General features: G+C 51.8%; 10 protein-coding genes across 10 annotated transcripts; 5 read left to right on the forward strand and 5 right to left on the reverse strand.

Moving 5' to 3' along the window:
- Window positions 1-344: 344 nt before the first annotated feature.
- On the forward strand, window positions 345-2,038 carry COCCADRAFT_33609 (uncharacterized protein; the record flags this gene model as incomplete). Its single annotated transcript, XM_007710363.1, has 4 exons — window positions 345-368; window positions 422-538; window positions 596-782; window positions 831-2,038. The coding sequence occupies 4 exons, from the start codon at window positions 345-347 to the stop codon at window positions 2,036-2,038; spliced, it is 1,536 nt and encodes a 511-aa protein (XP_007708553.1).
- Window positions 2,039-2,232: 194 nt separating this feature from the next.
- Window positions 2,233-3,784, reverse strand: COCCADRAFT_86353 (Glucooligosaccharide oxidase; the record flags this gene model as incomplete). The annotated part of the gene is made up of 2 exons (XM_007710403.1): window positions 2,233-3,238; window positions 3,306-3,784. 2 exons carry the CDS (start codon window positions 3,782-3,784, stop codon window positions 2,233-2,235), a joined length of 1,485 nt encoding a protein of 494 aa, XP_007708593.1.
- Window positions 3,785-4,791: 1,007 nt separating this feature from the next.
- Window positions 4,792-6,016, forward strand: COCCADRAFT_33611 (uncharacterized protein; the record flags this gene model as incomplete). Its single annotated transcript, XM_007710364.1, has 2 exons — window positions 4,792-5,159; window positions 5,209-6,016. 2 exons carry the CDS (start codon window positions 4,792-4,794, stop codon window positions 6,014-6,016), a joined length of 1,176 nt encoding a protein of 391 aa, XP_007708554.1.
- Window positions 6,017-6,402: 386 nt separating this feature from the next.
- COCCADRAFT_1927 (uncharacterized protein) lies at window positions 6,403-6,915 on the reverse strand (the record flags this gene model as incomplete). The annotated part of the gene is made up of 1 exon (XM_007710331.1): window positions 6,403-6,915. One exon carries the CDS (start codon window positions 6,913-6,915, stop codon window positions 6,403-6,405), a length of 513 nt encoding a protein of 170 aa, XP_007708521.1.
- Window positions 6,916-9,253: 2,338 nt separating this feature from the next.
- COCCADRAFT_86314 (uncharacterized protein) lies at window positions 9,254-10,918 on the forward strand (the record flags this gene model as incomplete). Its single annotated transcript, XM_007710404.1, has 3 exons — window positions 9,254-9,526; window positions 9,643-9,944; window positions 10,648-10,918. 3 exons carry the CDS (start codon window positions 9,254-9,256, stop codon window positions 10,916-10,918), a joined length of 846 nt encoding a protein of 281 aa, XP_007708594.1.
- Window positions 10,919-11,709: 791 nt separating this feature from the next.
- COCCADRAFT_86429 (uncharacterized protein) lies at window positions 11,710-15,063 on the reverse strand (the record flags this gene model as incomplete). The annotated part of the gene is made up of 6 exons (XM_007710405.1): window positions 11,710-11,781; window positions 11,837-13,185; window positions 13,234-13,387; window positions 13,442-13,801; window positions 13,848-14,629; window positions 14,775-15,063. 6 exons carry the CDS (start codon window positions 15,061-15,063, stop codon window positions 11,710-11,712), a joined length of 3,006 nt encoding a protein of 1,001 aa, XP_007708595.1.
- A 494-nt stretch (window positions 15,064-15,557) lies between these two features.
- COCCADRAFT_23237 (uncharacterized protein) lies at window positions 15,558-17,080 on the reverse strand (the record flags this gene model as incomplete). Its single annotated transcript, XM_007710349.1, has 2 exons — window positions 15,558-16,907; window positions 16,970-17,080. 2 exons carry the CDS (start codon window positions 17,078-17,080, stop codon window positions 15,558-15,560), a joined length of 1,461 nt encoding a protein of 486 aa, XP_007708539.1.
- Window positions 17,081-17,567: 487 nt separating this feature from the next.
- Window positions 17,568-19,092, forward strand: COCCADRAFT_23238 (uncharacterized protein; the record flags this gene model as incomplete). The annotated part of the gene is made up of 6 exons (XM_007710350.1): window positions 17,568-17,617; window positions 17,683-17,692; window positions 17,745-17,825; window positions 17,906-17,927; window positions 18,019-18,542; window positions 18,601-19,092. 6 exons carry the CDS (start codon window positions 17,568-17,570, stop codon window positions 19,090-19,092), a joined length of 1,179 nt encoding a protein of 392 aa, XP_007708540.1.
- Window positions 19,093-19,732: 640 nt separating this feature from the next.
- COCCADRAFT_33616 (uncharacterized protein) lies at window positions 19,733-20,817 on the forward strand (the record flags this gene model as incomplete). The annotated part of the gene is made up of 3 exons (XM_007710365.1): window positions 19,733-19,777; window positions 19,886-20,084; window positions 20,159-20,817. The coding sequence occupies 3 exons, from the start codon at window positions 19,733-19,735 to the stop codon at window positions 20,815-20,817; spliced, it is 903 nt and encodes a 300-aa protein (XP_007708555.1).
- A 262-nt stretch (window positions 20,818-21,079) lies between these two features.
- Window positions 21,080-21,577, reverse strand: COCCADRAFT_86417 (uncharacterized protein; the record flags this gene model as incomplete). The annotated part of the gene is made up of 1 exon (XM_007710406.1): window positions 21,080-21,577. One exon carries the CDS (start codon window positions 21,575-21,577, stop codon window positions 21,080-21,082), a length of 498 nt encoding a protein of 165 aa, XP_007708596.1.
- Between the last annotated feature and the right edge of the window lie 342 nt (window positions 21,578-21,919).

Below are 21,919 nucleotides of genomic sequence, written 5' to 3' on the forward strand. Positions count from 1 at the left end.
TCGACGTGGTCCTATCTAGGGAATGGACACTGACGTGCTGTTTGTATGATGGCGACAAAGCAAGAGCAGTTGGCACGATGCGCCTGCTGTAGAAATGGGAGCGCAAACAAGCCGTAGTCTGAACTAAAAGAAGTAGAGGAAAACACAGGCGGTGAGAAAGAGGCAATAGGGACCAAGTAGGACAATGGAGGAGAAAGAAATAGACCGAGTCTGGGGTTTGGGGTCAAACTGTGGTCGGGAAGCAGGCGGCACGTGCGCCCCGACTCAGCCCGCAGCGGGCGATGCAGACTTCAAGGTTTCCGAACGTCTGCCAAGCATCACGCATCCAGACAACACACAGCCCAATGGCTTCGCCGCACGAAGACGATGTACGCAGTCTAGACACTTATTTATAGCTACTGGCGGCTAATTGACTGTCCAGGTCTTCGAAAGGCTCAAGAACAGGACGGACCTGAAGGAGCAGCAGCGACAGCAGGATGAGATCAACGCGCGATTGCAAGCTCAACAACAGCGGGCGCAACAGCGGCTGGGCGAATTGGTATGCGTCATGGAGATTGAGGGATATTAATCAATGGAATTACTAATTCTACTCCAGGTTGAAGACAATACCTCACTGCCAGTGACAATCTCGTCGGTCCGCGTGCTTCATGCCAATCGCACACGAAGAAGTTTCCTTGAGCGGGTGGTTGATCCTCTCCTGAGCGCAAACCGCGCCGAGCCATATACGCTGGAAGAGGCGCTCAAGGAGGTGGGCGAGGCTACCGACAAGCTCAATCGTTTTGGTACGACCCCCACCAACTGCTCGCTTTCACATGTCTGACACCCACCAGGCATCTTCAAGTCGCCAATTTCAGTCTACCTCGATCGCCCCAGCCAGACCATTGCCACATCCTCGCCTACTGATGTCGATGTCTACATCTCGGCCATTGAGCGCGGCAACTACACTATCAAGACCGGAACAGAGGCCGGCGCTTCAGAAGCAGACGCCTATGTCCATGCCGAACTCCGCAATCTGTTTGGGGGAGCAGAGACGCTCAATGCACACGGATCCCTGGGTACACGCACACGTTCCGCCTACTCTCTCGCTTTTGACACGCCCATCCTTGCCAACCCCGATCTCAAGTTCCAACTAAACGGTTTCGCAAGTTCGACACTCAAGAGCTGGGCAAGCCATGAAGAGGTTCTCAAGGGCGGAAACTCGAAGCTGCTATGGAGAATGAAGAATGGAGCTACGCACGAAATTGGTTACTCAGCGATTTGGCGGCAGATTACCAGCCTGGCAGAGAACGCTTCGCCTTCCATCCGCGCCGATGCAGGCGATTCTTTCAAGTCAAGCATTACGCACACCTGGCTCCAGGACAAGCGCGACTACCCCCTCCTTCCCAACAGGGGCTACATGATGAAGAGTGTGTCCGAGCTCGCAGGTTTTGGTCCCCTGAAAGGTGACACAGCCTTTTGGAAGTCCGAAGTTGAGTCACAAGTCGCACTTCCCTTTGGCAACACCGGCATTACTCTTACGGCTGGCCTACGAGGAGGTCTTCTCTACCCTATGAAGCTCGCTGGTGAAAACCAGTACCAGGCTTCCCGCATCAACGACCGCTTCCAGCTTGGTGGCCCCAACAACGTCCGCGGGTTCCGTCTTGCTGGACTTGGTCCCCGTGACGGACCTGATTCGCTAGGCGGTGACATGTATGCAGCTGGTGGGGCATCGCTGCTCCTTCCCATCCCGCGTGTCGGCAAAGAGACTCCCCTCCGTCTTCAAGCTTTCATCAACGGCGGTCGTCTTCTTGCACTCAAGAACCCCAACTCCAAAAAGGAAGATGGATCCTTTGGCAGCTCAAGCGATGTCTACGGCGCTATCCGAAAATCCTTCTCAACCCTCACTGCCGAGATGCCGAGCGCAGCAGCCGGTTTCGGACTTGTGTACGCACATCCAGTTGCACGGTTTGAAATCAACTTTTCCCTACCACTAATCATGAGGGCCAAGGAAGAGAGCAGGAAGGGCTTGAGCTTCGGAGTAGGAATCGAATTCTTGTAGGCAATCTATATATATAGAGAAGAAGATATGTACATGTACTAGTAGGCTCTGTGTTGACTCAAGCAAGCAAGCAGAACACGTTTCACTTTCCGCACCTCCCTTTACTTTCGTGTTGAACGACCTTTGTGACAAGTGTCCTGCTCAAACACCAATAAGGGGGGGGGGCACACCGTAGAAGAAAGGTGGCCACCCATCTAGCTCGCCACCAACTGCGGTCCCTCAAATACCTTCTTAGGATCATACACCGCCTTAAGCTTAACCAGCCTCTCATAATTTTCCCCCCAGTACCTCTTATGCGCCTCATCTTTGGTCAACCTCGGATCCGCATAATTAATATACATGCCAAACTGCTCGCCAGGCGTCGCCTTCTCAATCGCACTGACCCAGCCATCCAGGAACGAAAAGTAACTGCTCTGATACGTATCGTTGTTCATGATGCGGTCGTAGAATTGCATCTTGAACACGGCGTCGCGGTGCGAGTACGCCGTTGCACTGTTTGATACAGCTGAGACGGCCGAGTTCTTGCCGCCGTGCAGGTCAATGAGGAGGTACCAGCCACGGCGAATGTTGACGGTGGTGGTGAAGTAGTAGTCTGCGAGAGCATAGATAGCTTTTTCAGAAAGTGGCTGTGTCATGAGGGACTTGGCGTAGAAGTTCTCGTGGGTGTCGTAGATTTCGGCTTGGGGCAAGGGGCCAAAGGCGAAAGCGGTCAGTGTGTCGATCCAGCCCTTGACGGAGACGGAGGCGCCGGAGCCGGTGCTGTTGGCGCCGATTTTCGACAAGAGGGGAAGCATGACTGCGTCGTAGGAGGCACGGCTGCCGTAGTAGACGCCGGTGAGCTGGCCGGGGACGAAGGTGCGCATGTTTAGCTCTGGGGGTTGGTCGTACAGGCTGAAGTTTTGGAGGGTGGAGAGGACATGGGCGAGTTGAGAGGTGTTGGAGGGGGAGAAGTTGTAGGTGAAGTTGATGATGTTCTCGGGGGCGTCGTAGGTTTTGAACTTGAAGTCGACGACGATACCGAAGGCGCCGCCGGCACCGCGGAGAGCCCAGAAGAGGTCGGGGTTCTCGGTGGCAGAGGCTGTTACGACTCGGCTGTCTGCCAGAACGACCGTCATGGAGATGACTTGGTCGAGGGCGAGACCGTGGGTGCGCGAGGAGAGGCCGTAGCCGCCATGAAGAGTAAGACCTGAGATGCCAACGCTGTAGTGATGGTGTTAGTAAAGGGTTTCTTCAGTGATGGATATTTTTTGCTCTGTTGAAGACTTACCCAGGACAGGTTCCATGGCTGAAGGCTTGCTTTCCTTGAGCATAGAGCTTTGTTGCAATGTCACCCAGTCGTCCACCTGCTCCGATTATAGCAGTATGAGCAACTGGATCGGCAGTGACGCTGTTGAAGCGACGCATGTCAATGACCAAGTGGCCATCCTCTCCTCCGAGACCAAAAGAGGCATAGCTATGTCCTCCGCACTTTGCAGAGACTCGTAGTCCGGCCGCAACACTGCAGGCTACGGCGTCTTGGATGTGCTTGATAGTCGATGGCACAGCATAAGAGGCAGGCGTGATAGGCACACGAAGGTTGAACGGCTTTATTGCCTGAGTGTAGTTGCCAGTGCTCTTGGCGAAAACGGGTACACCATGAGAGGCAAGGCACTCGTCAACAGTAGCACGCTTGTCGAGGGGGTTGGCAAGTGTGGTGGTGGAAAGAAGCGTAGCCAAGGCCACGAACCAAGTAGAACAAGCTTTCATGCTGAAGAGGGGTAGGAATAGACTTCACAGCAGCTATTGAGAGTGATCGACTATAATTGTAGTCATCCCATTGCTTAAGTGTTTCTTGTGCCCCCAGGAATGGGGAAATTGACCAACACACCCTACTTTGCGAACTGTACTCTAGCAAAGAAGGTCACGGCTTGAAATGAGCGGATCACGCGAAGAAGCATCCACACAAACTTTCGAGATGCAGCCGCGTATATTTTGCAAGGAAAAAGGTCCACAAGTTTTTCTTGGTTCTCCATCGGAACCATGAAGGCGCGCCCGATAGCACGCCAAGTATAGGCCGGTGTTGCGTATAACATGACTGCATCATCCGACAAGATGGTGGGCGGGGAGCACCGTGTGTAAGTACTAGGAGAGGAGATTTCATCGTTCTGACATCATCCGTGTGGGGATTGGCGGAGAGGAAGACTAGATATTGACTGATTGTCTAAAACTCGACAAGGTCTTAGGTGATGGACGACAAGGCTCTCTTTGCCGGCATATACGAGCCTGAGGGCGGGGCTTGGCGGGGGCGGCAGCGGCAGCCATGTTCCCGGCCAACGGCGCTGCCAAGCCGCGCCCCTAAATTTATATCCGACACGTGAGTGACATAGCCGGTATACATAGTTGTTTAATTTCCCCAGCTTGATCTACTCGGCCACGCCATCCGGCTGAAACAAATCATCCCCCCGTCCAAACATGGCCTCAGATTACGATAAATTGTCCGCTGTGTCGTCTTTAACCGGCTTGGAATTGCATGCTTCTCCACAGGGAAGCTTTCCCCCGTCCTGCACTCCCATCTCATGCTGCAGCCCGGCTCTTTAGCCCGCGCCGGTTGTGGCTGCGTGTTTCAGCGTGCCCGGTGGGAATTCTCCTCTGCGTGCGCGTGCCATTAACTTTATCATGGCGGAGATTCGAGAGGGACACAATGCAAGCCTACAAAACCGCACCATTGCCCGCAGTCTGAGGCCCACACCAGTCTGTCTCCATCGTCACTCATTATGCTGTCTACCAACCCCCTTCTTCTGCCGCTCTTCGGCTCCGTTGCGAGCGCCGCCAACCTATGGGCTAGCCATTACTCGGGTACCCTCAACTACCTCACTTTTAGCGGAAACTCCTTGACTCTGAGCGGCTCAACACCTACCGGCAATAATTTGCCAAGCTGGCTTACATACGACCATGCGGGAAAGGCCATCTACGTTGCAGACGAAATCTTCACGGGTCAGAGCGGGGGAAATCTCGTGTCCTTTGCTGTCGGCAACAACGGTACCTTGAGCTCGCAAAGAAAAGTCCCGACCCCTCAGGGCGTCGTCGCAACGACGCTCTATGGTGGTTCTGACGGGCGAGGCTTTATTGCCAATGCTCACTAGTAGGTCAACACGCTCTCCACATGTCAGCAGCTGCTAACCTCCAAACAGCCAAACTTCCCAACTGACGACTTTCAAGCTGCCATTGGACGGCCAGCAGCCACTGCAGACAATCAAGTACGTTGGCAAGAGTGTCAACCCTTACCGACAGGAGGCTGCTCATCCCCACCACGCCTTTGTGGACCCAACTGGAGATTTCCTCATTGTGCCGGATCTTGGATCCGATCTCATCCGTATTCACAAGATTGACAAGAATTCGGGAAAGCTCACGGAATGCACCCCTGCAAAGCCCGTTCCTGGAACCGGACCCCGCCACGGCGTCTTCTGGAAGCCCTCGGCGAAATCCTCCCGAATCCGACAAGCTGGAGCCAACACGGTTCTCTTCATCGCCAATGAGCTGTCCAACAGCATCTCTGGATGGGCTGTATCCTACCCCTCTGGAGGATGCCTGACTTTGACCCTCAAGCAAACATTGACCCCATACCAAGGCAACGCCACCGCCGTTACCGGTACCAAGGTTGGCGAGATCCACGTCAAGGACCAATACGTCTACATTTCCAACCGAAACGACAAGAAGTTTAATGGCCAAGACTCCATTACTCAGTACACCATTGACTCCACCGGAGGTCTTACGTGGACTGATCTTACTTCGTCTCACGGCACTTATCCCCGCACTTTTGACATCAACAAGGCGGGCGACTTCGTGGCCATTGGCGACCAGACCACTGCAAATGTCGCTATTGTTACCAGAGATGTCAAGACTGGCAAGCTCGGCCAGAAAGTAGCTGACTTGAGGATTGGTGCTGCCGGCAGACCTGAGAACGAGGACGGTCTGAGCGCTGTTGTATGGGCCGAGTAGTAAGCCGTATGTCAATCTTACTGTGTGATCAATTGGCAGGTAGAGATTCATGTACATAAGCACTAAAGCAAGTTTGGTTGCATACAGGCCCGGGGGGGGGGGGGGGGTTCCAAGAGAGCGGAGAGACTCTATACTGTATTTAGCCACGAGAACTAGCCTTGGTATATATTTACAAGACTACACTATTTAGCGTCGTATTACTTTTTTCTACTGTATCAAGTGCATCTAAAGGAGAAGAGCCTTAAAATCATTCATTTTGGCCCGTCTTCACTTGTGAAGAAGAGTTTAGCCTTGTAACTGTAGTGTAACAAACTACTTCCCATTCCCTTCCGCGTTAAAGGGCTGCATCTAGCTGTGGCTGCTCGTTTATCCCTGGCATGAGCTACCTAACAATCAAAGTTGCACTGTATAGCATCATAATTGCTACCCCCCGTACCAAAGCAGTCTCCCTGGGTGTACGAACGCCCATTGTACTGGAACCTTACTCCGGAAATAGTCCGCGTACCAATATTGTAGGCACCAAAATACAAGTGCGGGCCGTACGTCGTGGTGAAATCCGCACTCCATCCATTGCCTCCTCCTTCCGCCTTCAATTTCCCATTTGCAATAATGTTATCGCAGCTACCGCCGACGACCTTGACACCACGGCCTGTTGTAGATGATCCGGGGATTCCGAGAGATGCCATTAGAACCCATACGATAACTGCACACTTGTGCGCGCTGGGGGCTTTGCATTGGACATCGCGAGCCTGGAATGGAATGAGGTGCATATCCTGAAGCGTTATTGGAAAGGGTTTTGTTACCTCAATAGATGAAGGTAAACGATGTTCCAGATCTATCACTGATGCTTCGATAGCGTTGGCAAGCATGGCCATTCCCACGATGCTAGAAAGCTTCATATCGGAGAGCGGATACTTTGTTGGCGTCTGTGTTTTAGAGGGAAAAGGTGCCGCTCAGTGGTTAAGTACGTTGTGTAAAGGAGGACCGATGACAAGAATCTCAAAGTGCTGCAGAAGCTGTCATGTCTTGAACCAGTGGCATTATATACTCCATTCTGGCATTCAACTACGCTCTCATGCCTGGGCTGATAGGATCGGATTGTTAGGCAATGTAACGTTAACGTTGGGCCTTCAGCGGTAAGGATTATACGTGGAGATAGAGTGAAACTTGCTCGTGTTGTAAACCTCCCTGATAACAAGAATTCGACATACGAGGTCGGAGTTGAAAAGCATACTTCAGCAATGTTCCCCTCACCTGGAATACTAACTCAGCTCCGCTAGACTTGAAACCACCATAATTTATATCAGCGCTGATCGTTGTAGTAATTCGGCGGAGAACCTAGTTAAAAGGCCACGCGTTGTAACCTTTGTTATATAGATAGAGCTAGATTTCGGTTCACCTACTATACCTGTGAAAGAGTAACTACTCGGCTCTCTAAGAATAGAATTATGTGTCACTAGTAACGTTGATCACGAGTCATCTGCCGCTATGCCTGGCAGTAATTCATGACTGACTTAATGTTTTTTGTTTACGTTTGCTATATAGCGTATCAGATCAATTATCTCGGAAAAGAATGGCAAGCCACATCCCAACTTGCCGGAATCGGTTATCAAAAAAAGATTGACTTTGCAATCAGGGTAAAAGGGTTCGAATGAAACTCAGCAAGACCCTCGCTTGAACCCGTAATCCATGTTGTAGGTGGATTAACTACTGTAACACTTACCGTGCACATGGCTTCCTTGGCATTATAGTAAGCACGCTACGTGCCGTTGGTACGAGAACTCTATTCGGGAAGCTGATGGGAAGGCCGGGTTATTAGATACGATGTATATGTTATATTCTTATTTAAAATTTGGGCTAATTGGACTGATGACATTCATGTTCGTGGAGAAATCGTTTATCGGGGCGAAAGGTGTGAATGATGTGATCCGCCAAGACGCTAGGACGCTAATTAGCAGTCATGATTTCCGTGCTAGTAGGAGCTATATCACTTTCATGCTCTGTATACAAGCTATGTGCCGTGTCCTACAGCCGAGCAAATAAAGGTATCGGCATCATAACTCTGTGGAGGCGGCATGTACACAACTCAAGCACAATTCTTCGAAAACCTACATGTACCAATCCCACTGATTACAATAAAGATTCATAACCCCCTCACGCCCTACACTACAGTTCACAGTATTTGCAGAAAGGGTAGAGAACGTCTGCTATTGTGATTTCTTATCACCCAAAAGCTGAGATCACTGATAATTAGTCACTGACTGATTCAAATCCTTGCGTTAATTGAAGCCAATACTGAGTATACTGGCAAGTCTTCCACGGTCGACTGTTCATTAAGCTCTCCTTTTACAGCATATTAGCATTCAAAACAAGCACTAATCACAGAGAACACCTAGAATTTCATCAGAACTAATACCAACGAACAAGCATAGAGCACACATGGCGTCTGGAATAGATCCATGAATCATCGATCGAATAGTGTTGATTTCTACGTACGTTGCGAGACTGAATTGGACATTCCATTGCGAAGAGCCAGGTAAAAACGCTAAAATTAGACTGCTGAAACGGCCATCATTACCATGTCTGCACGTCAGCTCCTTGTATATCGAGCTCGTCGATCCTGTTCCAAGGGAATTTTAATGTTCACCCATGACCGAAATCAGGCTCACAGCAACATCTTTCAGACCATGATATTTATGCATGTAGTACATGGCGTCTGCTGGTAAAATGTTTTCTCCTAGGTTGATTCTTCAGGAGATCATGGGAATGCCTAGGCTGTGGATTTGATAGATGAGCTGAATACTACAACAGTATGAAAGACTTCTAATACGTTTACGATAATAGGTAATGTGTTTTTTAACGAAGCGCAATGTTTTTTAAAGATACATTATAAGAAGAGGGCGAGCTTGAAGTGACTTATATCACGAGTCGCTCATATCATGACAACTTGCTGATGGGAATATCTACGATAATCGTATTTGCGGGAAAGATTATAACTTTGAGGTTTTTTGTGTGGTGCCGATAGTGATCTCATTCAAACAAGACCAAACTAGAAACCACCACCATGACTTCTAGTAACCATCATCCATATCAATATCTGTCCCAATGTCCCCATCAAGGAAGTCAACACTCCTTTGTACCTACCACCACCCATCCTCTTCCCCTCACATCCATCCCCCCTCCCTATTCCACCCCAGTAATTCCCGATTATTCTCCCCACTAACATTCTTACCCAGCATGTCCCAAACCGTCAACTTCCTCACAAACTTCGCCAGTCTCCCCGCCACAGCCCCATCATCCCACGCCCACATCATCAGCGACTTCGCCTGCGGCACCTCGACTCCCCACATCCAAGACGCCATCGTCACTCTCGTCTACAAAATCTCACCCAGCACACTCTTCACATTCCTCGAACCCGACATCAAAGAATTCCAACTCGTGCAGACGCGCAGGCAAGGCAAGGACGCAGGCGAGAAGCTCGTAGTTATGAAACGAGGCCGTAAAGTCATTGTACGAAAAATCTACGATCCTACGAACCCACTCTCGCCCAAAGCTTGACTTTATACATTTTACCATGACCTAATCAAAGCACTTTAAACCACCGTGTATCATTAACGCTGCACAAGATAGGTCTCGCAAACCCCTCCCCAGACCTCTTCGACACCCTCGAATTCGACAATCTCGTTCGCTTGGAAATCGACAAAGAGGGAGCGTGGAAAGTCATGTATGCGTCGTATCGTGATTACTTTCGCGAGAGCTGGGATGATGTTTGGGATGGTATAACGGTGAATCGGGGGTGGGATGATCTTAGTCTCAGGGCTTGGGTGGAGGACCCGAGGTCGGAGAGTAGGAGAAGGTTGGAGATTTTGGCGGATGAATTGATGTGGGTGGTGCTGAGGGGGAGGGTGTGGGAGGTAGGGGGGTTTGCGTCGACGCTCGTTACTGGGTAGTGAGGGTGACGAGATGGAGGTTTGGGTCAATTCTGGTTTGGTTACAGGAGTTGGGTTATCTGTGTGTGGTGTGCTGCATCGAGTACATCAATTCGCTAATGTTTGCGTACGTGCACAAAATTTCTACCCATCCACTTCGTTTCCTCAATTGGCATCCAATGTATAATGCGTTGAAAGGCTGATAGACTTCGATATTTCATGCTAATCATCAATTTGATTGGTTTTCTCAGCAACGTGTTCTCCCAGTTGTGTTATATAATTCATTTCTTGGAAGCCATGTACACCTTCACGCAATAACAAGCGATAATCTTGAATTTAGTTGTATCCAGTGATTAGAGATTACGCCATTGCAAATACTAACCATTTCAAATACCGTATATACTCTGTCAAATCTCACTGATTCCTTCATCTCTCATCGTTGTTCAACTGCATTAAAGTGTCACACTCATCACCTCACCTCACCTCACCCATCTCATCATTCACCAGTAGCCCAATCTCCCAACCCTCCCATATAAACTCCAAACACTCCCAGCACCTCCAAATCCAAACCACCCAACCAAAAGAACTTCAATTCATCCACTCTCATCTGCAAATCCAACTAAAAAAACCCAATCAACAATGCCCTCCAAAACCACCTCCACCACAACGAACCTCTCCACACACCCCCACCACTCCATCCAGCAGGGCCCTCAACTCCCCCACCAAACCCTCCCCATCAACGAGCGACAACAAAACCTCAAACTACACCACCGCCTTCCCATCCCTCCCCCCTTCTACCCCAGCAACCCACGCCCACATCCTCAACCTCCACTCCCCTCCTCCCGCGCACCCAACCCTACAAGACACACTCGTAGCAACCCTCTACCACACCTCTCCAGAAACGCTATCCCGCTTCCTAGACCCCACGGTGGATAATTTCAAGGAGATACTCGGAAAAAAAGGGGGGATGTGAAGTTGGTGATTTGGCGTAAGGGGGGGTTGAAGTATTCGTATGTTCCCCTTCTTGAAATCCCTTTTTTTCCCCTCCTCCCTCCTTATCCCCCTTCCTCCTTTGTCCTTCTCCCCCGTATTTCCCACCCGAAGCTAACAAGAAACGTGGAAAAAAAACACAGATCGGCACATTCCAACATCACACACAACCCAAGGCGTTTCGCTTCACGCATCTCGCGGGTTTGCTGGTTGGATACGATGGGAGTTGGCGTGTTATGTGTGTGTGTGTGTGGCGGCGAATGCGTATTGCGCGACGAGATGGAGTGAGGTTTGGGCTGGGAAGTTTGAGTTTAAGGAGGGTGTGGAGGTGATGAGGGTTTGGGGTGGGGATGAGGTGGAGAAGGGGGTTAGGGAGATGGTGGGGATGGTGCTTGCGGGGAGGTTCTGGGAGGGGATGATGGGGAAGTAGTGGTGGGAAGTATTCGAGGAACAAAGATACGAACGAAGAGATGAGCAGGATATGCGATTCCAAGGGAAGATATCCACAAGTCTCTATTGGATGCCAGAGGTGACGTATAATGATATGAGAGAAAAAAAGAAACATAGGGTGTATATGCAAAACGCCATCGTAAAAGGGACCAACCGTCTATCCAAAACTCAGTTGACCCCAATTCATATCTCAATGCCCCGCTCATTGTGCAGAGGAGAGAAAATTCCCTTTTCCTCGAAAAAAAAAGAAGAACTTATTCGTCTAATGGGCACCACAACGCCAGACGCAAATGTGACAGTATCTAAACAACGACACACGAAAAATCACCATGTCCCAGGTCCAAACGTCTCTCCCTTCGGGACTTCCTTATAAGGACAAGCCTGCCAATCGCAGCCCTATTCAAAAATTAGCAACATACATCAACCACACAACAGACGACAAATATGTTACCTGCTTATAAACCTCGGTACCCCACCACTTAAACCCGCTCATCCACCCAGGGTACACGATACCGAAGAAAATAACGACAACACCAAAGGCAAGCCCAGAATCCAGGGCAGCACTAAGCATCATATTATACTTTTTCCACCAGGCATTGCGTCGATTCTTGATCTCGTAGTTGAAAAGATAGCACACCATTGCCCAGACGGAAAAGTTGAGGCCGGTAGCCGGTGGGATCCAGCTTAGGCTGCCGAATACGACGGCGAGGTTTACTTTGCTAAGGATGGACTTGCGGTCGCCGCGGGCAAGGTAGTAGAGGATGACGGGGGCGATAGCGCCGACGGGGAAGGCCCAGACGAGGTGTTGGTAGAGGGCGCCTGGGCCGAAGAATTTGCCGGGTCCGACGACGCCCCATAGGATGCTGCCGTTGAAGTGGACACGGGCGATGGGGCAGTTGAAGCCGTTGATGGCGTCGGGGGTGCAAATGCCGGGGATGTAGTTGAGCATCCAGTTGAGCACGCCGATTTGGGTCAGACTGGATACGATGGTCACAATAAGCTGCAGTTTGAACAGGATTCGTGGGGGAATCTTCATGTAGTGGCCGAGCTTGAGGTCGGATGCAAACTTCAAACCTTGCGTCGCGGAGATGTAGCCAAATGTAGTGAATACCATATTGGCGACGGGACGACCGGGGAATACGACGCCGCAGATGAGCTGGCAGATGAGGTAGATGCTGCTTTGTTGGTTCGTAATGGCCATGACAATGCCGATTGGGATAAAGAGTACCGCACCGATTCCGAGTGCGAGCAAGAGACCGTACCAGGGGAGATAGACAGGGTAGTACTCGACAACGAACATACCCACAGCTGCCATGCTGACACCAGTGAACAGATACCAAGAAATCGGCACATCTTCGTATCTTCTCATCAGGCGGTTGTGGACATCTTCGGCCGACAAAAGGTCCTCGACATCCGGCTCAGAATTTGGACTAGGTCTTTGTAGAAACCCAGCAGGAGACGCAGGACATGCGTTGTCTTCGGAACTAGTGGTCAATGGCTGATAATCAGCTGCTGATTCTTTTCTGATTTCGGCCCATGAGCGACGCCACTGCCTCCAAATATCCTTTCCGTACCAAAGCCCCGTATGCGAGAGCAGAGCGGTGAGGCCGGCGAATTGCAGAGCATAACTGAGCACATATGTAATGGGAAGGTATACTCGGCTGTACTTTCGGTACGCCTCTTCGTCAAACAGGAAATTCTCGGTCAAAATCTTGCTGACGTCGTATGGCTTTCCGCGGTTGTCCCAAACGGCAGAGGATAGAATGGGCATGTATGACGAGTAGAGGACGTTTTTGTAATCTCCACATTGTCAGCACCTCAGGAAGGAAGTTACCGTGGCATACTTACACATTATTGGCGCTGCAATCCACATGACGCCGACAAGACCTCCAAGAATGTTCATGGCAGCCCAAAACGGCGTAATCAGCGGAGATCCAATATATGCAATTTGTGCCCAATCAAAGGTGACAGGAAATAATCCAAGACCGGATGAGATTCCAAACTGCAATGCATAAGTATGGTGTGCGGTGTTTCTTCATGTTCATGTTTAACATACCAGGTTAGCAACAACAACATTCTTGGGTGCAAACCAAGTGAGTACGTTGAAGTAACTCAATGCAGGGAAGAGTAAGCCGGGAAGGAAGTAAAAAGCAACGGATCCTAGGAATATGCGGACAAAAAACTTGCGCGGCGCAATGTTCCAGCCATCAGCTGGTTTATTCTCGTCTTTGTGAAGTGCAGTGAACATGGCTGTAGAAACCAATGTGCTTGGCCAGATCATGCCGCTTGGCCGGACGAGATAGCGCCTGGTGATGCCAGCAAGGGAGTAGCCCAGGATTTGGGTTGAGAGGATGAGCAGCACTTGGTACATGATGCCAAGGTCCTGACGGTAGAACTTGACCTGCTCAACAATGACCTGTAGATGTCAGTATCAGAAATGGGCATTTTGCCAGGTTACACACGTCAGTTGCAAAGGCAAAGCCAAAAGACACATTGCTGCTGACGTATACGCAGCAATGCTCTTTTTCATTCCAGCGGCCTTGGGCAAGCCAAAGACGTATGCGACGTGTCCAGCTGGATTTTGCACTTAATTGGGGTGAGGTCGTCTGGACGCACCCATCGACAAAGGTTTCTTCGGGGTCGCTTGAACGCTTAAAGAGTTGGTCCCAAAATAGGCCCATGGGGTGGACGAGTAGTAATGCAATAATAGGAGTAAGGCTAACGCTAGGGTATCGTAGGGAAAAGAAGAGGTTGGTAGAAGAGCCAGCAATGGAGAAGAGGATGGACAGGAACCACATGCGAGGGGTATCAATGGACAAGGAGAGGTTGTCGGTAGCGGCTACGGATGCTCTTACTTGAGCGTAGGGCGAGTTGTCGGAAGGGTTTCCCTTCATATCGTGCAAATCAGCGCCGTGGTCCTCGTCTGAGGCTTCATCATCGTCTAGCGTAGTGCTTGAAGAGGCAGAGCTGTCAAACAATGGGGCGCCGGCGGTGGAAGGGTCGAGGCCGCTTGCGTTGAATTTTGCCTCGAAACGAGATTCCTCGTGCCCAGCAGAGGCTACACCAAGCGTTGTGCTGCTACGACTAGCGTCTCCTGTCCTGCGACGCGACCCAGCGGCGCCCAGTAATGAATCACCATTGGAAAGCCTACTCTTACCCTTTTTCTTTGGCAAGGCCCCAGCTATATGATTTTGGTCAGGTTCGTCAGGGCTCGACGAAAGAATGGGCAGGACGCCATATGAGCCTGGCGGTGCGGTCAGCACGTGCTGCAGGAAAAAGGGCAGTGGGCCAGTCTTGTGCGCCGTTGCTCGTGTGCGCCCATCTAAAGGGGGCGAAGAGGCGAAGGGAGAGCAGTGGATAGAGCGCGTCGCAAATAATAATTAGCTTACCTGTACCCTGGGCTGGGCTGGACCTCACCAGGAGGGGCACTCTTGACATGGTTTTCGTGAGAGATTGGGGAGAGTTGTGGGAGCGTTCAGCTGGCAGATCAAGGTCGTCATCAGAGCTGGATTGGGATGTGTGCAAGAGTGTTGCTTTTGCTGGGAGGACCTGTAACTCGACGCTGACAGTCACGGTCGCAGGCACGGGACGGGACGGGTGGCGCGTGTGTCCGGGAGGATAGGCAGGCGAGGGAGCAGCAAGTGGCAGGAGCGACTCGTGCCCGGCCTCGTCATCCATATGTACTGAGGGGCGCATCCACAAATGTCGCCAGGAGGGTGCGAGTGGTCCTGTTTGTCACGCCTAGACAGCTTCACGCGGGAAGATAATCAGATGATCAGATAATATTCCACAAGGCGCCGCTGGATTGGGCCGTAATTCTATTCTTTGCACCATCTGATTAGGCAGAACCGCGGCCGAGCCACCATGACGTGAACAAGGCTGGGCCACAGCCAATGGCGCGTGCAGACTCTTTACATTACGCGGTTAGATCCGAACGGCCATGTGGGCGTGGGGGGCCCATCAAACCACTGCCGTGCGCGCCAGCCGCCGCCTGCAGGTCACGGCCTCCTACCTGCATGCCAGTGTGCGCCCCGGCTATCTATGTACTGCGTAGAGCCACAGCGCATCGCCATGTAGCACCTGTCCGACTTTGTTTTTCTCCCTCATACATATATATCGCCTATGGCATAGTCGCATGTTTGTACAGCGCACCCGCACCTACATGACTCCCCTCAATGTGACGTAACCTCTTCTTCCTTCACATGCACATGACCAGCTACGCCCGCATGGCCATTGGCTCGACTACCGGCGGTGAGGCTCTCAACCATCTTGATAGCGCCCTCGGTGTCGTCCTTGTTGTACAGAAACAATCCCTGCAGCGATGCAGTACTTACTGCATCCACGAGCCCTAGCTCTCTGGCCCTGGCCATAAATCTCTGCTTCGCTTCCCCACTTGCATCGAAATCGGCGTAGAACCGATCCCAGAGCTGTTCGATCTGGTACTCCGTCGCCTCACCCAGTCGCACAGTCATGTCCACGCGTCCTGGCCTCACAAGCGCCTCATCCAGCCTCTCGATATGGTTCGTCGTCAAGAAGATGATGCGCTCTTCAGCACTAGCCACACCGTCCAAGGCGTTGAGCAGCCCGGAGAATGTAACTGATGCGCTCGCGTATCCATCAGCGCCCGGAGTTTTCCGGTTCATAAAGGCAACGTCCACGTCCTCGAGCAGCACGACGGTGCGACGTGGGACCTTGGTCAGCAGGTGGTTCAGCCGGTCGTCGGTGAGGCCCCGCTCGCTGACATTGAGAATGGCAATGTTGAAATCGAGGTGACCTGCAACTGCCTGGATAAACGAGCTCTTACCGGTACCAGGAGGACCGTACAGCAGATAGCCTCTTCGGTAGGGTATGCCCCGGTCCAAGTACCATTTGCGTGACGAGATGAAGGCCTCCATATCTTCTACAATTCTCTCTTTGACTCCGCGCTCGAGAACGACCGAGTCGAGCGGGCGCTTCCGCTTTGCATCGCCAAATTGCTGCCACATGGTGCCCATTGAGTTGTATATGACCGTCTTGCCCTCGTGTGACTGCTGGTATATTTGGTGCGCCTCGGCGAAGATGTCCTCGAAGACATGACGATGCGAGTACAGGGTCGTGAGGCTGATAGTCTCAAAGGGCACGCCGTCCTTGACATTGAGGCTATTTCGTTCCCGCTGCCGGTCAACTAGGATGAAGGCGTTGTTGTAGCGCAAGAAGTGCTTGCCCGGTCCGGGGACAAAGGAGAAGTGGGCGGCGTGCGAAGGCCCGTCGGGAGGGGTGTATGTTTGCACCTGCAGATGGTGCATGCGCGGGTCGATGCGATTGAGGATTTTGGCGAGTACAGTGTTTTGAGCCAGCGGCCTGGCCCCGGCTTGCTGTGCGCGGTGATAGTTGGTCATCCATTGCAGGACCCAGGGATAGGCATCGTCATGGCGGGTGATTTCGAGGTCGACGAGCATGCGGCGTTTAATGAATGCGGCGCCATGCTGCAATCCTTTCTGGCCCGTCCGCGCCGCAACCCCAAGCGCTGCGAGGCCGAAGCCCTATGGCATGAGTGAGCACAGGTCGAGCATGGCAGGCATGGGCGGCAGAGGTCAATTCATACGGCGGTGAAGAAGGGATTGTCGGCAGCCTGGGAAAACAGCGATGCTGAGCTGTCGCCCCGAGCAGCAGTCATCTGCCGTGCCAGCTGGTGTTGTGGCGTGTTGGGTTCCATGGGCGGGAGAGAGATTGGCTTGCACACAAATTTGATAGGCCATGGACGCTAGCGCGGGACATCCAACTACACACACCAGGGCGCGTGCGCATGTCACACAGCTACGGCTCAGCTCCAGCACCCTGAGTTGCCTGAGACAGATAAGACTCTGTATGCGCACTGCATGTCTATCCATGCATACATACACATACAATATGTACATGTGTTTGCATCCGGGCATCTAGATAAAAAATATATCTTGCGTGGTGTGGCTTGCAGCAAGGTCCAAGAAGTCGTGCAGCTGCATGGAGAATCCGGGGTCGCGGAAGACGATCGCTCTTTCCCACAGCTGCGGAGGGGTGGAGCACTAGGGCGGCGCTTGGACCGACCCCTTCCCCCATTACTGATAACCATGACAGCCGCCTGTGTGCCCATTCACCTGCCTTGACTCTTGTACTGACGCCTCTGCCTCTGGCTGCGAGCCTCAGTCCTTCTTCTCCTATGCTCCATGGCCACCGTAACAATCGGAAGACCCTATTTTGACGCCCTCTTGCGCAGGTATGTCCTTGCACCACTTGGCTGAGACCACCCGTCCATATGGCCTCTGCTGACTAGACCCATAGGGCCGAATTAGTTAGTCCTCGTCCCTGGCCCAGATGCCACCTGCGCTAACGGACACGGCCAGCATGCTCCCACTCAGCATGTCAAGTACGGCACTGATCTCTACAGCAATGTCACCATCAGCAAGGCTGAGCACGACTACATGGTGCGCCTCCTGTGGCACAGCATTGCTACCTGCTGCCAATATGCTTTCTAGCTCATGCACTAACAGACCGCCGATTCTAGGTTCAAGCACTACGAGAGTACCGTATGTACTTATGCCCCACTCCAAGCCGCATGCTAGCTATAGTTTTACTATGCCCCCCACATATTACAGAGTAGCCTCTCAGTTTGCTTAGATCTTCTCAAAAGCGCTCTGTTCCGCGGGGGCCTGACGGTCGAGACACTGGATACCCTTCTTCAAGACGAGGGCACTGCCACAAACGAAGAGCCGTTAGGATACGATTACGAGTCAGAGACTGCGCCCGTCCGGGCCAGAACCAGAGCACTCGCAGGCACAGAACATGAGCGACATACGATCAGTCAAGACGCACACTCGGCAGCATCTCCTCATCAACGCCTTCGTGGTTCTGGAGAGACCGGGACTTTCACCTATGGTACAGAGAGCCAACTAGATGACGATGAAGACGACCAGACCCAGTCCCCGAGTCAGCTAATTCCGCTTCATGCCCAGCGGACTGTACTAATCACGAACCTACCGGAACGCACTACCCACAAAGACTTGGCAAACATCGTACGAGGTGGTAGGCTCTTGGACATATTCCTTCGCCACGATCGATCAGCCACCATCTCCTTCGTTGAAGGTGCAAGCGAATTTCTTGCATATGCCAAGCGTAACGATATATACCTGCACATGAAAAGGGTAAGTTGTAGTCTGCTAGTTTTTTTTGGTCTTTTGGATTCTACGCTGACTCCATCAGCTCGACTTCCGCTGGAACGATAGACAATTCTACGTGCCCTCACACGTAGCTATCAAGATTTCCAATGGAGCCACTCGGAACCTCGTAGTACGAAACATTGCAGGGAAACTTACGGCAGATCAGATCAAGGATCACATAGACCATATCCACAACCTAGTCGTGGTCCACATCTACTTCAAGAACGGAGATGCACACATATCCACCAATTCCATCCACAACGCCCTCTTCGCCAGGACCTGCATGATGTCGCGCACTGTATACAAAGGCGCACGCATTGAATACTACCCAGACGAATGCGCTCAGCCACTCCCCCAGCCTACCAAAGTTCATACCCAACCTCAACGCGCCCCCACGAAACCCGCACCTCTCGTCAACCAATATGCTCTTCTGGACATCGGATCAGATGATGACTCCGAGTCTGATGAAGACTCATATGGGATCCACGGTGTGCAGGTTGGTGGCTGTCGTTTGCCCAATGGTGTAGCAGTATAGGCCACTTGACAAGTAGCTGCTCACCTGTTCCGGCTCAGTGCAGCTAGAAACTATAGTGGCCTTAATGCACATGCTTGCTCAGAAGCAAGTCAAGCGGGGCTAGCCCTCTCTACAGCCTGTCAACCTTGAAGAGGCCGGCGTCGAATTTCGACTACTTTGAGCATTTCCCAAAGAGAATTAGAGTCGCATAAGATACGGGCGGTTGCTACAAATTTTGCATTACTAGGTGGGCTTAGTAAGCAGAGTGGTCGTATGCGTATCGCTGGGTCAATCTAGCGCGGTAATTTATATACCTACTCGAAGCGATGGTTTGGTTCCTTTTTTTCTCCTGTATCGATACCTTCAACGTTTGTACTTCCCCTGGCGAGACTCTGCGCTTAATAATAGATTGTGATAGCCTTTCCAGTCTCTCAGCTCCTGCCAAGTGTGGCATGGAGACTTGTTTGCTGTCATGTCAAGGATGCCCACTAATGCAGCTCGTTTAGTTTTAGCAACGATTAGCTCTGCATGAGTTGCATGTCACTGCAGCCGCTGTATTATCGTGCATATCCCCGCCTGACTACGATAAAGCACGCGAAGCTGAACTTGAACATCACATCACTTTGGCGTCGGATCAGAACGCCAGAAAACAGGAAGGAACATGGCACCAATTGTCAAAGTAGCAGTCATTCAACTGTATCCAAAAGTATGTGCTTGTTACCCCACCTTACCCCACCCCCGCCTCCACCTCCACTTCACCTTTGATCGTGTTATGCACAACGCATTGCACGGGCACTGTGGCTGACCTTGGTAGCCTCTGCAACCCGAGCACAATTTCAACAAAGCAGAAGCACTTATCCGCTCTGCAGCCGCCCAGGGCGCGGAGCTTGCCGTCTTGCCTGAATACCACCTGACCAACTGGAAGCCCAAGGATCCAGAGTTTCTGGCTGTGGTGGAAAGGTGCTCGGACTATGTGAAGAAATACCAACAGCTCGCCAAAGAATGTGGAATATGTGAGTTGGCGAGACACTTTGATTGAGTCATTGGCTGCAGAGACTACAGGTCACTAACAAAAGGATCCCAAAAGGCATTGTCCCAGGCACGATTGTAGAGAGCCACAAGGAGAATGAAAAAGAGCAGGACAGATTGCTGAACGTATGTTACTTTATCGACCAACAGGGTAACATTATCGGCAAATACATCAAGAAGAACCTCTGGGGCCCTGAGCGTGACCATCTCACAGGCTCGGGCCGCGACTTGCATGAGGTGTTTGATACACCCGTGGGCAAAGTAGGGTTACTGATATGCTGGGATCTTGCCTTTCCCGAGGCATTCCGCGAGCTTATCGCTCAGGGCGCAAAGATCATCATCATCCCTACTTTCTGGACGCTGAATGATTGTAATGAGGCGGGACTCCAGCAGAACCCTGCGGCCGAGGCGCTCTTCCTCAACTCGATACTCACCGCTCGGGCGTTTGAGAATACGTGCGCCATTATTTTTGCGAATGCGGGAGGACCTCCGGGCAAGGGGTATGCTGGGCTGAGCCAAGTGACTGTGCCGTTTGTAGGCCCGCTGACAAAGCTGGGAGGCGCCGCAGAGGGCATGAGTGTTGTTGACATTGACATGCAAGTGCTAGAAGATGCGGAGGCCAATTACCAAGTTAGGGCTGATTTGGCAAAGGATGATTGGCACTATGATTACAGACATGGCAAGGGACCTCTGGGTCGAGGCAAGGAGAGGCTGTAAAAGTCTAGCTCGACTGCGGTATTATTGATGTATGTTTTGATTTGCTATAAGTAGCTCTTATATACATGCTTATCAGAAGCTTGTCAAATTGAAGATCAAGGGAACATCAAAAAAGACGAGAAAAAAACACAAGGACTCGCGCAAACGCCTTGATCGCCTGTACCCATGGTATATTCCACAAACTGGTAACTCCAACATGGGGTTGTCGTCGCACGCAGGGCTAACCCCGTTGACAGCCAGGGTCGTCCATTACAACGTGGCTTCAGCCTGGGGTGGAAGCGCTGTCTTCGCTGCTGTTGCTGGAAGGGTCACTCATTAGGCCGTAGCCCACGCTGTGCGTGGTCGAGCCGGCCCGATCTGTCGTCCAGGTCTCGCCAATGACTATGACCCTCGTCTTGCCGCCTTCCAAAAAGTTGGCCTCGTCCTTGGTTAACACGGCGGAAATCTCTTTTGAGTAGACACTGCGGTAGAAGTCGAGAAAGTGGGCCTCGTCCTCGAAGACCATGTCGGAAATGCAGTCGAAGTCAAATTCTTCGTTGAGCACGCCCCTCAGCAGCAGCGGGGGGCGGTCAACGTTGGCAGGGCCACCAAAGCCCTTCCGGACAATCCGGGCTAGGTAGCGACGGTTGAAGGTGATGGGCCAGCAGTGACTGAGCAGCGAATAGGCTAATGGAATGTGCGTGTTTTCGTAGTGGTCTCTGAACTGCTCCGACGTGATGTGGCTGTTGCGCGTGACGAAGAGGACAACGGTGTACGTCATACTGGACGGTCCGGGAGCAAGGGACTGTTTCTTATGGATATGCGTTCTTCTGGAAATTGCTTGTTTTTGGCGGAGAGAATGGGAGGCCCGATGACAGGGGAGCGGGAGGTCTTGTAGTAGTTGAAGTGAGCGGCAACAGTGTGTGGACTCGGTCGGCCTGCCTGCTATGTACGTACATACATATGTAGGGAGGATGCACCCGCCGCGCACCGCCTACGACGGCCCTGTGTGGCTTATATGGACGCAGGCGCGCCAGCTCAGTGGATGCGAGGCTATACCTAGGGGCGGGCTACGGACTTGAGGCCGTCTGGTGCCATGGGGTGGCTTTTTTTGTTTTTTGGC

The sequence above is a fragment of the Bipolaris zeicola genome (assembly GCF_000523435.1).
Source record: "Bipolaris zeicola 26-R-13 unplaced genomic scaffold scaffold_17, whole genome shotgun sequence".
Taxonomy (NCBI): domain Eukaryota; kingdom Fungi; phylum Ascomycota; class Dothideomycetes; order Pleosporales; family Pleosporaceae; genus Bipolaris; species Bipolaris zeicola.